The sequence below is a fragment of the Manis javanica genome, chromosome 4, assembly GCF_040802235.1.
Source record: "Manis javanica isolate MJ-LG chromosome 4, MJ_LKY, whole genome shotgun sequence".
Lineage (NCBI taxonomy): Eukaryota > Metazoa > Chordata > Mammalia > Pholidota > Manidae > Manis > Manis javanica.
In genome coordinates, this window is record NC_133159.1 from 170,288,196 (window position 1) to 170,303,416 (window position 15,221).

The following is a 15,221-nucleotide window of genomic DNA, read 5'->3' on the forward strand; positions in this document are numbered from 1 at the left end:
AAAACCAGTGAAGTCTTCCTTTTCTGCCTCTCGGGGACCACCCTTGAACCAGCTGGGTGACCAACAGCTGCTGCTGAATATGTAAACTAGAGGAAGGCAAATTGGCAAAGAAGCCTAATCAAGCTGCGGCTGCCCTGTCTGGCTCAGGAGCCTCAGGAGCAAGACCTGGGGCCTCTTCGGTGTACAGATGGCATGACCTGGGCTTGGGAAGTTGGGTGCCTTGAGAGAGAGATAAGGAGGTGGCCCCACAGGCAGTCTTAGTGTCAGCAAGTTGGGGAGAAGGAGGTAATACAGGGCGCAATAGCTGGTGCTTCTCTCAGAGGAAGCCAACTGTGTTGACAAGGACTGCATACAAGTGCCCGTGGGTTGTGCTTCTCCTGTAGGCCAGCCTGAGCCCCAGATGGGCCTGGTCCTTGGCATGAGCAGAGGGCCCTCACCCCAAGCATGGATTCTGGCTTCAGGGAGGCTAACCTGGTATTTTAAATTCCTAGCAGAGTAGTGTAAAGAACTTAGCACCTGCCAAAAAGGGCTACAAGATAATAAATGATAATAATGTGGATATTTTGGACTCTTTGAACTGGGTGGAGGATAAACCAGAGGTCTGTGCCAGTCTTAACCAGCCAGAAGGATTATGGCGAGGCTACACATTTGCTCCACGTCACTACAGATGGAGCGGGATTTAACTATTCGTGAGGACAGAGACATAGAGAAAAAGAGAAAGCAAGGGAATTTGGAAAGATTAAAAGATATTAAAAATTCCCCCATATTTTCAGATTGTGCCAAGAAAAGCAATCCAGGCTTGTCTGATGTGTCTCACCCTTTTCCTGATGGTCTTCAGCTACATCAAAATGGCCAAGCCTGCTTCAATGTCCAGGACCTGGCAATTGTTTAAAAAAGTACACTTAAGGATGGAATGGTGTGCAGTCATTAAAAATCATACTGGGAAAGATACCTTCTGACATGCTAAAAGCAGCATACCATTGGGAGAACTGGTTAAAAAATAAATTCATTATAGTGATCTGTGATGCGAATCAAAATGCTAACAGCAGTCATCTTTATTATAGGATTATCTGAATTATGGGATTACCATTGATTTTACTGTTCTTTCTTGGAGGGGGGGAGGTTCCTTTTTGCATTTTCCAGGTTTTAATAATTGTGTGTTCATTTTCCAATCAGGAAAAAAGTCATTATTTTACAAGTGTTCAAGGTTAAGCACAGTGTGACATTATTTTAGACACTGAAGTGTTGGTGAAGTTGGCCAGCAAAGTGCCTCTTCTTCCAGGCTGCTGAGAAGGGTATGACGCTCAGCCTTCTGCTTGAGGTCGCCATCACTAGGTGATGCTACCTACTGGAGGTCTTGAACTTACTGGGGGGAGAGGACACCTACCAGCTGCTGTCTTCTCTCCTCTGGACAGCTCCAGGAACTGGAGAAGGCATTTGGCTGCACAGCTGGTGGGGAGCTCTATCAAGAGGTCACATTTTGAGATCTAGTGGGGGCTCTTCTGATTTGAGTGTCTCTCTACTCAGGGGTCAGCAAACTGTTTCTGTAAAGGACCAGGTAGTAAATACTATAGGCTTTGTGGGCCATATGGTCTCTGTTCATGTTCAACTCTACTGTCCTAGCTTGAAAGCAGCCTAGGTAATCCATAAATGAGTGTGGCTCTCTGTTCTAGTAAAACTAGTTTCCCAGTCCTTGATAAATTCCAGGTTTCCTGACTTATTTCAATGGCATAGAGAGATCAGGTATAAGCCAAGTCAGTCCCTATAAATGCAGTAAGTCCCCCTTATCTGTGGTTTCAGTTACCGGTGGTCAACTGAGGTCTGGAGGCAGATGATCCGCCTTCTGACATACTGTCAAAAGGTCATCAGCAGCCTGAGGCTACGTCACAACACCCACATCATCACCTCACTTCATCTCATCACACAGGCATTTTGTCATTCACATCATCACAAGAAGGGTGAACACAGTTCAGTAGGAATTTTGAGAGAGGGAGACTACATTACGAGTTATTGTTAATCTCTTACTGTGCCTAATTCATACATTAAACTTTATCATAGGTAGGTATGCATAGGAAAAGCATAGTATATCTAGGGTTTGGTACTATCCACAGTTTCAGGCATCCAGTGGGAGTCTGGGGACATATCCCCCTGTGGATAATGGGGGACCACTGCAGATGGATCATTATTGAGTGCCCCTCCTTATGCTCCTTCTATACTGAGGTTTGACCAGTGGTGACTCTTCACACTAAAGGAAGGGAAGCCCATTGGTATGCTTATGTTTTGAGGCATTTAATATGTTGGCTTTTTCACCAGTTAAAATACGAGTCCCTGAAGTTTGAGAAATGAGCCTGCATTTTTAATACCATCCATGTAACTCACGTAGTGACATATAAACAGAAGGTGCTTGACATGCTCTTGCTGAATACAGAAGGAGCGAATGCGTATCCTCCCTCGCCTGCCCTCTCACCAAGCTGGTGTGAAATGTAGTTCTTGAGTGACACCTCTTGGGAACCATTCAAGCTCTGTCCTGGCAGATTCCACCTTGAATGGGACAACCTGTGTCCTGCACAAACACACCGTACTTTACAGAAGAATTTTTTCCTGCCCAGGAGAGGAACTTTCTAGAAGATGTTATTTAAAAATGTCCACATGAAGAACCACAGAGCAGGCCTGGCCAAAGCTGTTCCTTTTAGAGGGTTTTTTAGTTTTCCTCTGTGACTGTTTTCACATGAAAGGTTTTTAAGTTGACAATGTTTGAGTCCTCAGATCTTGCTTCATGACATTTAGGTACCTTCCCAGCCTCCTGCATTCCATTTCATTCCTTTGGCTCAGAGAAGGCACCCAAGGGGGGTTTGCCTTGTCAGGAAACTCTCCCTTGCCCATTTTGACACAGTCTCAATCTTCAGCGTTTTCCACAAATGCAAAACATGTAAATGAAGTAGAAATTAACAGGTGAAGCCTTGCAGCACCATGAATCCAGGCTCTTCCCTCAATGGGACCTGATGGAACCCACAGGCCAATCTTCAAAGGTCAAAACATTTGCTTCAAAGAAGAGAGAATTTAGAAATGTAATGCTCTGAAAGAAAGGCTCGGGTAAAAGCCAGGAAGATGAATTTTAGGCAATACTAATAAACAAAGCACTTGGCTGGAATTTAGTAAGAGTTAGAAAGCCTCATGAGTTAAGTATTCTGCAGGAGGTACACTGATTTTCAGGTGTGATACGTGGGTACATGTGTATATAGGTAAACATACACACCACCTAGACAATATATACAGGATGTACACATATTTGATTATATTCATTTTTTCTAAGCAAATGTTAATAGTCATTGAGGAGATGTATGCTCAATCCAATGATCAGAAATAAAAGTTAAAAGGCCCCCACCATCCTTTTGACCCCTGATGACAATCACTCCAGGTCACAGAGGTTTTTGCACAGAGGCCCATGGAAAGAATAAAAAAAGAATGGAAAGAAAAATGAGATGAAAAGCTAGACAATGAAATAATTCCTGGGAGAAATCCCAAGGAAAGAGCCCTCAGAAGTCAAAGGCCAGAGCTTCTCCGAGGTCCCAGGCACAGATGCTGCTGCTGGCCCTGGCCATACGAGAGCCTGTGGGAAGTGCTGTGACCCCCAGAGCCCAGTAGGCGAGCACAGTGTGGAATGGGGGAGCTACTCACGCTGTCGTTGCTTCCTTTGTTGTCCTCGTACTTGGTTTCTATGTGAATGGAGAATTTCGGCAGAAAGGAACACTGTGGACAAAGAGTAAAGTTTCATTAGCATACCATCCTTCTCTTCCCACCCTTCCACATAGCCCCTGGGTGCTATTTGGTTCGGAGCACTGTCTGCAATCGATAACATTAAGGTAACTAGGTCAGTATCCAAATCCAGACAAGAAAAGCTGCCTTTGGCAATGTGAATACAATTTCATCCAGAAGTCAGGCCAGAGAGAATAATAATCAATGGAAGGCAAGTCACCGAAGAGGACATTTCCAAAAGGAGTTGTTCTGTGGGCCCTGCCACAGGCTTCCGCAAAGCAAATCCCTGAGACAGACAAGCTCAGTTCTAGGACGCTTACCTTTGGTGAGAAGCTGCCATTGCTGGATACCTGGGGACCCAGACTTAACCTTTATAGAAATATTCATATAAAACTAGAGGTGCTATAGAACTTTATGACTGTAAATTATTGATGTCAGACAGACCTCACTTTTGGTTTTGGATTTATCACTTGATAGCTCTGTGACTTTGGAGAAATCATTAAATTTTTCTGAATCCCAGCAGTATTAAAACATGGATAATAACTATTACCTAATAGTGACATAGTGAGGATTAAGTAAAGTCACGCACATAAAACATACAGAACTGGGCATAGAGTAAGCATGCAATAAATGGCAGCAATTGGTATGAGTCTGCAGCTGAGCTTGACATAAAAGAGTCCTTCTTTTTGCCAGCGGAGGGGAGAGAAACCCCAAATGCACAACACCTAGTGTCCCAGTCTCATTTAAAGGGTTAAGGTAGCATGAGTGGAGGACCGTGATGAATGCTGATACAACCTCCCTCCTTCTGGCACTGAGCTGGGCATTAACTTTCTTGGCCACTAGAGATGGGATTGAAGACTAATGGGTAAAATGACCCAGCAACTCCACTGGGAGCAGCAGGTGTTGGAGATATGAGACTTGGACTGATCCCATGCTTACGATTCCAAGAGGCTGGCTCCGTTACTTATTTATCCAATGCACAGAGTACATATTCTATACCGGGCACATCTCAGTGCTAACAAGTTCTAAGTCATTTCATTCCTTGTAAACAACCCCATGTAGTAGGTACTATTATTTTCATCCCTGCTTTAAAGATGAGGAAACAGAGGCACATAGAGGTTAAGTAAATGCCCCATGATCACCTAATTCGTAAATAGTAGAGCCCAGTGTCCATGCTCTTGATTGTTACCCACTGGTTCTCAAAGTAGGGTGTCCAAACCTGCAGCAGAGTCCTGGAACTCGTTAGAAATGCAGTCTTCTGGGTCCAATCCCAGACTCACTGAATCAGCAACGCCGGGGATGTGACCCAGGCATGTGTGTTTAACAAGCCCTCCAGGGGATGCTGAGGAAGCCTCAAGTAGGAAAACCACCTCACTACACCACGCATGGGAAACAGACAGAATGTATTACCTCAAACTCCCAAGTCCACAGTCCATGCTACAGGCTCTCATCCCACGCACTTCATCCCCACAATGACCGTGATCCCCTTTGAGCCCAGCTGAGAACCCTGGTGGCATCTGCACAAGAAGGCAGAGGCATGCTCCACATTGCTAATCATCAGAAAAGTGCAAATTAAACCACAATGAGATATCATCTCACACCAGTTAGGATAGCCAACATTCAAAAGACAAACTACAACAAATGCTGGCGAGGATGTGGTGGGAATGTAAATTAGTTCAACCATTGTGGAAAGCAGTATGGAGGTTCCTCAAAAAACTCAAAATAGAAATACCATTTGACCCAGGAATTCCACTCCTAGGAATTTACCCTAAGAATGCAGGAGCCCAGTTTGGAAAAGACTGATGCACCCCTATGTTTATTGCAGCACTATTTACAGTAGCCAAGAAATGGAAGCAATCTAAGTGTCCATCAGTAGATGAATGGATATAGAAGATGTGGTACATATACACAACGGAATATTATTCAGCCATAAGAAGAAAACAAATCCTACCAGTTGCAACAACATGGATGGAGCTAGAGGGTATTATGCTTAGTGAAATAAGCCAGCCAGGCAGAGAAAGACAAATACCAAATGATTTCACTCATCTGTGGAGTATAAGAACAAAGCAAAAACTGAAGGAACAAAACAGCAGCAGACTCACAGAACCCAAGAATGGACTAACAGTTACCAAAGGGAAAGGGACTGAGGAGGATGGGTGGGAAGGGAGGGATAAGGGGAAAAGGGGGCATTACGATCAGCACACATAATGTAGAGGGGGGCATGGGGAAGGCAGTATAACACAGAGAAGACAAGTAGAGAAGAAGCTATTGCATCTTACTACGCTGATGGACAGTGACTGTAATGGGGTATGTGGTGGGGACTTGATAATGGGGGAATCTAGTAACCACAGTGTTGTTCATGTAATTGTATATTAATGATACCCAAAAAAAGAGAAGGCAGAGGCCTTGGACGTGCCATTGATAATTCTCCTGACATCACATGCCTGTGTGCGTTTAGCATTCATCTGCCTTGATCTGAGTGAAACAAGCAAGCTGAACCGTGACTAAGGAAACACAGAAACAATCAATCCCAGTAATTGCCTTATGGCGAATGGGGCCTCACATTTATCCATTAACACCTTCTTTGCTGTCTCCTCTCAAACCTCTTGCTTCTTGACTGCTGCCCTCACACCGGGTCCCAGGGAGTCCCAAGGAGAAGTTGCTCCTTGGGAATCAAGACCCTGGAGGACTGGGAGCATCTCAGAGCCCCACGGCAGCGCTCTCGATGGACACGTGCACTTGGGGAGACGCCCTTGTTGAGGGACCCTTTTAAAAATAATAAGCCTTCAGGTGAACTGATTTGCCCCTTTAAACCCATAATTCATGTGAGGGTCAGTCCAACGTGTGTACAGCAGCAGGTGAGGAGAGAAGACAGCGGAGCTGGGTGTGGGTGCATCAGTGTGGAATCCCACAAGGAGTTTTTATTGCCTGAACTCTAGACCACTTAACTAAGGTCAAACAAATGAACTTTAGCATTGGGTATTAAACCCAAATACGAAATGCAAACCTTTATGCAAATTAGCAGATGTTGTTATTTTTGAGTCAAGATCTTAGTTGTTTTTATATCGGAACAGCAACCCTGGCAGAGGCTGGGAGTGCACCTGGCTTCGGCACGGCAGTGGGAGGACCCGGATCTGACAGGTCAGCTCCAGGCTGACCAGTGTTCTGTCCTTCAGCAGGGGTTTCGGACTGATAATCCCTATGGGATTACTGACAGCTCGCTTCTGGAGCCCTGCAGTGTGTGGTGTCTAAAGTTAAAATCATAAGTATCTCAGGCTTGGGGCATTTTCACTGCTGTCACTTAAAATGTCCTGGCTAGATGTCCACCATGAGATGAACTTCCGGTTACCTCACACAGGTTAGCTTCCCTAAAAATCCAGCCCACTAATCTGAGCAGAGACTTAAGCGAGGTTTTTCCTTTCTGCCTGGCTGGCTCCCTAACGGATCTCACCACTAAGGTTATCCTAATTCCCTTCCTTTCTCAAGGACCTGTGCTTGGCTTCATTCTTCCTCCCTTGCAGCTGATAATTTTGATTCATAGTTGAATGAGGACACAGACCATGTGATAGAAACACCTCCAGCTTCCTTCTCCTCCACTGCAAATCTTGGGCTTATTTCTTTACGCTGCTTCTTATTCTTTGTGAGTTAGAGAAAGACACTGTCTTTTTTTGTTCCAATGAAAAATAACATAGTGAGAAGAACTAAGACATAGGAGTCGATGGACCTGGGTTCAAATCAGAGCTGTACTGACTTGGGGAAATTATTTTGCCATTCCCAGCCTCAGTTTCCCATACATGCAATGGGGCAACACTTCTCTATTCTGTAGGGGTGTTGAGAAGGGCAGCGAGATCATTCAGTTAAATCCAGCACAGTGCCTGGCATGTAGAATGTGCACAGTAAAAAATACTTATTAGGTGTCTTTGGAAACTTGTTTTATTGATTATATGCTTCCTTCCTGCAGCCTAAAAATATAATGACATGTCATAGTCTTAAGAAAAAGTACCAAGTGGGTATGTTTCTTCTTCCAACTACAGTCAATCCCATTTCTCCTTGTCTACACAATCCGACTCTATGAAATGAGGAGTCAGTGCTGTATCTCTACTTCGTCACCTCTCACCTGTCTCAACCAGTTCAAGAGGGTATGGGATGACTGCTTATTGAGTAATTTTTAAACCAGCAACACTTCTGCACCTCTACTGTACTGGACATGACTGAGCAATCCCTCCTTCCTAAAGCAGATCCTTCTCAGCGTCTTCCTCCCCTCCTTAGCCGACCCCCCAGTGGAGGTGGTCCCTTATGTTCTGCCTTCCACCCTACCTTCTTGCTCCAAACCCTTTCCCCCGGTGGTCTCACCTGCTCCCGACTTTTCCATGACTATTTTTTATGGATGGCTCCAAAACTGACATCTTTAACCTCAGCTGCTCTTCTCAGATGTCCAGTTGCCCAGAGGCCATCCCTAACAAGGGCCCTCCAGGCACACCAAACTTGACAGGTCCATTCTGAATTCAAATGTTCTCCTGTACTGTATGAGTTTCCTAAGGCTGTCATAACAAATCACCATGAACTTGGTGGCCAAAAGCAGCAGAAATTTAGCCTCTCAGTTCTGGAGGCTGTATGCCTGGAATCAAGATGTTGGCAATGTTGGGGTCCCTCTGAAGGCTCTGGAGAACGGTCCCTCCTGCCTCTTCCAGCTTCCAGTGGCCCCAGGTATTCCTGGGTTTGTGGCTGCATAATGCCAAGTTCTGCCTCTGTCTCATATTAAACTCTCTCTGTGTGTCTCTGTCCTCTTCTTTTCTTATAAGACACCAGTTTGGGGATTTAGGTTCACTCTAAATCTAGTGTGATTTCATCTTACACCTCAAAGTCCTTAACTCATTACATCTGCAAAGACCCTGTTTCCAAATAAGGTCACACTCTGAGGTTCCAGTGGACATGAATTTTGAAGGGATGCTATTTAACCCACCACACTCACCCAGTACATCCAATGAACCCCCAGTCTTGCTTAGTTTCCCTCCATAAGGGGAAGACACAGAGTCTTCTATATCTGACCCTAATTTTCTTTCTGTCTCTCTCCTATATTCATTCTACAGCTCAATAACAGACCACTTCCCATTCCCTGGAACACTTCCGGCTGCCTTGTTTGTCCACAGTTCTCTCAGCCCAAAATCTCCTTCCTAAATGCCACAGACCGTATCAAATACCACTTCAGAACGATTATCCTGTGTGTGTGCGGTATGTTTGTACCTTTGTCACAGCACCTATCTCCTTTTCCATCATCACAATTGGCTGTCTACGTGCTTGGCTCACCAAGCAGATAAGCTCTACTGCTATCCCAACAGTCACCCTGCACCTCCCCTACACCCCGCTGCCATGAGGAATGGCATGGGCCACAGCCACCCAGTTATTCAAGCATCGAGGCATCTCCTTTGAGTTTGCTCAGATCTGCTTTCTGTGACTAAGGGCTTTGCTCCAACTAGGAATACACCCGCCAAGCCAGTCATTCTCAAATATCCAGAGAAGAAGGGAGTAGCCACCTTCTAACCCTGGACTTCCTCAAAATGTACGCCATCCCCTAAGGATTCTGACACATTTCCTTGGGTGAGGGAGATCCCATATCACTGAGGGAAGTGTCAGGAATGTGGCAGTCGGGAAAAAGTTGGGAACCAAACTGGAGCATGCTGCAGGAGGTGAGGCATGAGGGGGTCACCCCCCGGCCGAACCTGGAAGACGACGAAGGGATTTGGAAGACTCCTCTATGCTCTATGGCACAGGCATTTGGGAACACTGAATGTTTCACGTCCTGTTTGGCCCACAACCAAATGATGGGATGCGGCTCCTTTGATTAGATTACCAAGATGATCAGATTCTGCCTGGCTTTGAAGAGGTAAGTTGCTGTACTGTGAGAGGGCCATCCGGCTAGAACTTGAGGGAGGCGCCTGGTTGCTGAGAGCCGCCCCTGGAAAGCTGGACTTAGTCCCATGACCACAAGGGACTGAATCCTGCCAATACCCTGTGAACCTGGAAGGGACACGGAGCTTCAGATGAGATTGGAGCCCTGGCTGACACCTTTATTTCAGCCTGGTGACACTCTGAGCTAGGACCCAGCTAACTTGGGCCCCAATGGAAACTATGAGATATGAAGTTGTGTTGCTTTAAGTGGCTAAGTTTGTGGGAAATTTGTTACACAGCAAAAGAAAACCAATACAACACTCAACCTCAAGAATCCAACTACTGCTTCCCTTTCAAATCACCCATGTGGCTTTCACCTGAGTAAATTATCACTTGTTCTGAGGCTTGAACATTCCAAGGAAATAGGGAATTTTGTACCCTTTCTGGCTTATTAGTTCCACCTGGGATGTCATCTGCTTTGATAATAGCCACTACTTATTGCCCAGGGTGGTATTTGCTGGTCACTGATGCCACTAAGCTTGCCATTAGCTGGTGTCCCGATGCAGCCCTGTGTACCTAGCCCTCAGGGAGCAAGAATGGGGCTTCAGTAGAAAGGATATAGGTTTTGGAGTGAAACACACTTTGGTGCCAACTCCAGCTTCTCTTCTCACAATCTGTGTGACTTGGGCAAATTCCTTAATCCTTCTGAGCTTCAGTTTTCTCATCCATAAAACGGAGATGCTATCAACTTCATAGCTGTGGAGTGGGGATTGAATGACATGATGGATGTCCAAGGCTGGCAGTATCTGGCAGGACAGGTACTGGAGAAATGTGGGCCCTTCCCACTGTACCCCTCTCCCCCATGAACTCCTACAGGGCACAGGGGGAAGAAAACAGAGTGAGGGTGGGTGTTGGCCTGGCACTGTGTGTGTGCAAGGATGCGCAGGAGGCTGTGGGACTCCTGGAGTGGCGGCACCAGGAGGGACACCTGGTCGGTCCTTCTCAAGACAGCGACAGAGCAGGTGCGGGCTCCTCCAGCTTCCCTCTGACCCCTGACCTGCTGTGTTGTGGAGAATATGCCATCTGAACTTCCAGATCATCCTCTCATTGTCTTCCTTTTTCTAATGGCCTAGCAGCTCTTTTATCTGCTCAGGGGCCCTCTCCCATCACCTCTTAGCTTTCCTCAACCCCCTGACAACTTCATATAGGGAAATAAGAATACTATGGATCTCTGTGGACTTTCTTCTGTCCTAGATCTAAGGGTGTTCTGTCCGCTCGTTCACTCAATCTTATTTCAAAAGCCGAGGCTGAGAGAAGAAATAACTTCAAAACACAGCATTTGGGAGCAGGCCCCAGGGGTCCTGCATGGTAACCTTGCCTACAGCAGAGGGTTGGCTAGTGACTCCCAAGCAGCGTGACGAAGTGCTCTAATCCCCTGGGCCTGGGGGGCAGCAGGAGTCACCTTGCCCTCCCCCGCCGGCCTCCACCCCCCACCCACTCTCCTTCCTCCCCTGGGCCCATTCTTTTTTTCTCACGAAAAATCTTTTTGTTCCTCTCTTTTTGACTAGAAAAGCAGCTTGGTCAGGATAATCCTAACAAATAATTCACTTTATTACATCCAGAGTTTGGTTTGCCCCTACCTGTCCCCCCGACACCAAAAAAGATTGGAGCAGTGTCATGGAGAAATCAGAGAAACAAGGCAGAAGCTCTCCTGTCATCTCCTCTGATTTTCTAGCTTAGATCTTTCAGACCAAGTAGGGTTGCTGCCATGCGCTCCCTGCCATGACCAGCTTCCTTTGTGCCCGGTATCTGAGCATCTTTAATTTGCCTTCCAAACACAGCGGCATCCACTGGGATGAACCTCTTATTGCAGAGTGATCAGCCAGTACCTGTGAAGTCTCTAGCATCTAAAACCGAGCATGCAGAAAAGTGATGGTTCTTTGTTGAATATTTAAATACATCTTTTGGAAGTGATGAGGGACTCTGCAGTTGGGGGAAAAAAATGCCAGGAGAGATGAATGAAGTACCTGGGCTTCTGCATGAATAACTTCCAGACACAAGCACACCCAGGTTCAGTGTGGGGAAGCAAAAGCGGCATATGCAAAATGCACACAGAACTGAATTTTCAATTCACTACAGACATGCTGTGGGAAAATGAGAGCTATTTTTAGTCCAGTGATTGATTAGGGTTGCTATGGCAATAAGCAATACTTAGGTGAACAAAACTAAATGTAAGCAAGGCTTAAAGAGAAAGAAGCAACCACACTGGGAATTGCCTAGTTTCTGGATGGTGCTGAAAGCCCTTGCTGCAGTTTCCACCCCAGCACAGCGAGAAGGGATGGTGGCTGTAGAGAATGGGCCAGGGGAGACAAGTCTGAGGCTGTCTGGGCAATCTGCTCTTCAGAAGTGTGCAGTGGCAGAACTTCTGGAAGAATGTGCACACTTCATTTGAAGATCATCATTACCGTCTTACTACACTGCCATAGCACCCAGCACATGGTGAAGCTGATGGGTAGGAATCCCACCCTGTACCAGCTTACAAAGGAATGTAAAAATCATATTCTAACAATACATTTCTAAACCTTACTTAATGATGCCTCATCTGGTGGACTTGTTAAAAACAGACTCTAGGTTCCTCTCTTGATGATTTCCTTTCAGAAAGTTGGTGGAGTTCCCAGAGCCTACTCCTGAAACCAGGAATTGATTCTTTTTTTTTTCTAAATAGCTTTAGTCACATCCCATATTATTCACCCATCTCAAGTATACACGTCAGTAATTTTTAGTATATTCACAGAATTGTGCAACCATTATCACAACCTAATCTCAGACTATTTTATCACCCCCAAAAGAAGCCCTGTACCCATCAGCAGTCTCCCTCCATTCCTAACTCCCTCCTACCCTATACCCTAAGCAACCACCGATTTATTTTCTGTCTCTGTGATTGTCTATTTTGGATATTTCATCAATTGTGATCTTTTGTGTTTGGATTCTCTCACTCAGCAACCTTTTTATAGCAGAATAATATTCCACGTTTACCCATTCTTCAGTTGACGGACATTTGTCTCCACATTTTTGGCTATTATGAACAATGCTGCCATGGACAATCTTGCACAAGTTTTTGTACGGACATATGTTTTTAGTTCTCTTGGGTATATACCTAGAGTGGAACTGCCGGATCACATGCAGGTCATAACACCATGTTTAACCTTTTGAGGAACTGCCAGATGGTTTCCCAAAGTAACTGTACCATTCCACATTCCCACCAGTTCGTATGAGAGTTCCAGATTCTCCACATTTTTGCTAACACTATTGTCCTGGTGTTTCTTAACCTTGGGACATTTTGGAATACATCGGATGATCCAAGGTAATCACAGTCAACATTCCTCATGTCCAGTCTGAGACAGACAGACGTGACCCAACACCGAGGTAATAACAACGATATCATGGACACGGTGCTTCACTACCATCAAGCACTGTTCCAAGTACTTGATATATAATAATTCACCTATCAGCTCATTAATCCTCATACAGCTCTATGAGGAATGTACATTATTACCCCCCTTATCCCCCTTTGACAGATAGGGAACAGAGGCATGGGAAGGTCGAGCTGTATGCTCCAAATCATACAACACTTTCACCATGGAGCTGGGATCCAGCTCAGGCTGTCCGGCTCTGAGGCTCGTGCTTGAGCCCCCATGTCCTGTTGCCTCTTGGGTATTAGGCAAGCACGTGGGCCCTTCTGGGGGCGCTGCGTACTCAGGCAGGAGTAACAGTGACTAAGGCACAGGCTTCGCTTCTTAGTATGTCCTGTGGCCACTGAGAGTAGAGGGAATGTGTGTGTATGCATCTGTCAGAAGACAGATGTACCCTACTTCAAACAAGCCAAAGAAGGAAAATCAGGAGTTGCCCAAAAGATAAACTGGGAAATAATTATTCACTAAGAAATTCAGTGGTATTCCTTTAAATGCCAAAGGTATCCTCGTACCTTTAAAATACAATTATTTTCAAAAACTGAACTTAAATATGATGGCGTAAGTTCATTCCTACTAAAGAAGTTCTTTTAAAACCCTGCCCGGAACTCCAAGAAGGGAGTGAATTCTCAGGTTTACAAATGAACAAACGTTCATTACCACACTGCTGGTCCTGTAAAGGACATGGAAACAACTGAAGGTCTACCAGTAGAAGATTGGTTAATAACATTGTGGTAGACTCTGAAGCTATTAAAAGAGTAAAGTGTAAGACAGGATGATCTCATTTCTTGTAAAAGGAAGAAAAAAGCATGTTAGTATATGCGCCAAAAAAATGGAAGACACCGAAATATTCTCATGGACGAGGGCAGTGGAAATTATGAGGCCCTCTTATTTTCTGTGATATACATTTTTATACTGCTTGTATTTTATAACAACCATCTCCTTTTTCAGGAAGCAAAAAATAAAACCCAAAAAAACCCAAATCCAATAAAAAAGTAAACAAACATGTCAGTGATATCCCAAAGTAGCTGTATTCTCTCTTAGGGAAGTCATAGGATGTTCTAAAAATGCTCTTACTTTTAGTTTGCTTTGAGTCAAAGAGGCTAGATTATAAACAGCACTGTTCAGTAGATGGAGGAGGTACAAACCAGGAAGTTTGGAAATTGCTACTTCAAGTGGTTCCCGTCTCACATAGCAGACCTGCTTATGGAATTTTAGAACAAGGCAGGATCTGAGAGGTGATCTAGTCCAGTAGTTCAAACCACTTTTTAAATGGCATCAGAGTTTTTTCTTCAAATAAAATGTTATGCAGGGATGTGGCAGCCAGTGAGGCATGTCGATGGAACTTCCTGGACCAAGAAAAGAAAGTCTGAAAATTGCTGAGTGAGCCCAATACCTTCACACTTTATTCCTGGTTACCTGCAGAATCTTTCCATCCGAGAGCAAACTTTACAAGAAGCTTGAAATCAAGAAAGTTAAATGGAAGAGCTGAGAAGCTGGCTTGGGGTAGATTAAGCACTTATAGATTTTTCAAAGATCATTTCTTTTTAGCTTTTATTTGGAACTCAGTGCATTCATCTCTGGCCATCCTGTTCGCCTCCACACAACACGTGTCCCTTGCTATCAATGAACATTAAACTCTGTATAGACTTGATCTTCTCTATAATGGAATTCCCCCTGAAGACATTGATTCTCTGGTACTCTATTCTATATTATCATATTAAATGCACTCCAAGACCACACAGGGAATTTCAGCTTGAGATGGGATCATTAATAAAACTGGATTTGTATATGTTTCCACCTTTCACCGACAGAAGACTTGCATCCAGAAGGGCTAGTGAGATCAAGTCTATAGAGTTTAGGATTTATTATCTTTTAGGAATCTGGGGCTGGAGCCTATGCTATTTGCAAAATTCACTGTGAGTGGTGCATCAGTATGTAGAGGCAGTTGATAGATACCTAGATTTTAAAGTACTTTCCAACTTTACTCTTCATCAGGAAATTTTTATGTTTGCATTTTGACAGAAATGTTGCCTTATAACTGGAAGGTAATATTAATATTCTCTTTGTGCACAGAAGACCTTTAACACACACACCAACTTCAAG

The 15,221-nt window shown here is 44.8% G+C and overlaps 1 protein-coding gene across 1 annotated transcript in view; it reads right to left on the reverse strand.

Annotated features, from left to right (window-relative positions):
* The window catches only part of PITPNC1 (phosphatidylinositol transfer protein cytoplasmic 1), a 208,192-nt gene that overhangs the window by 71,197 nt on the left and 121,774 nt on the right, over positions 1-15,221 (reverse strand). Inside the window, exon 5 of the mRNA XM_036996854.2 lies at positions 3,679-3,750. Coding sequence (XP_036852749.1) covers positions 3,679-3,750 — 72 coding nt within the window. The remainder of the gene's footprint in view (positions 1-3,678; positions 3,751-15,221) is intronic.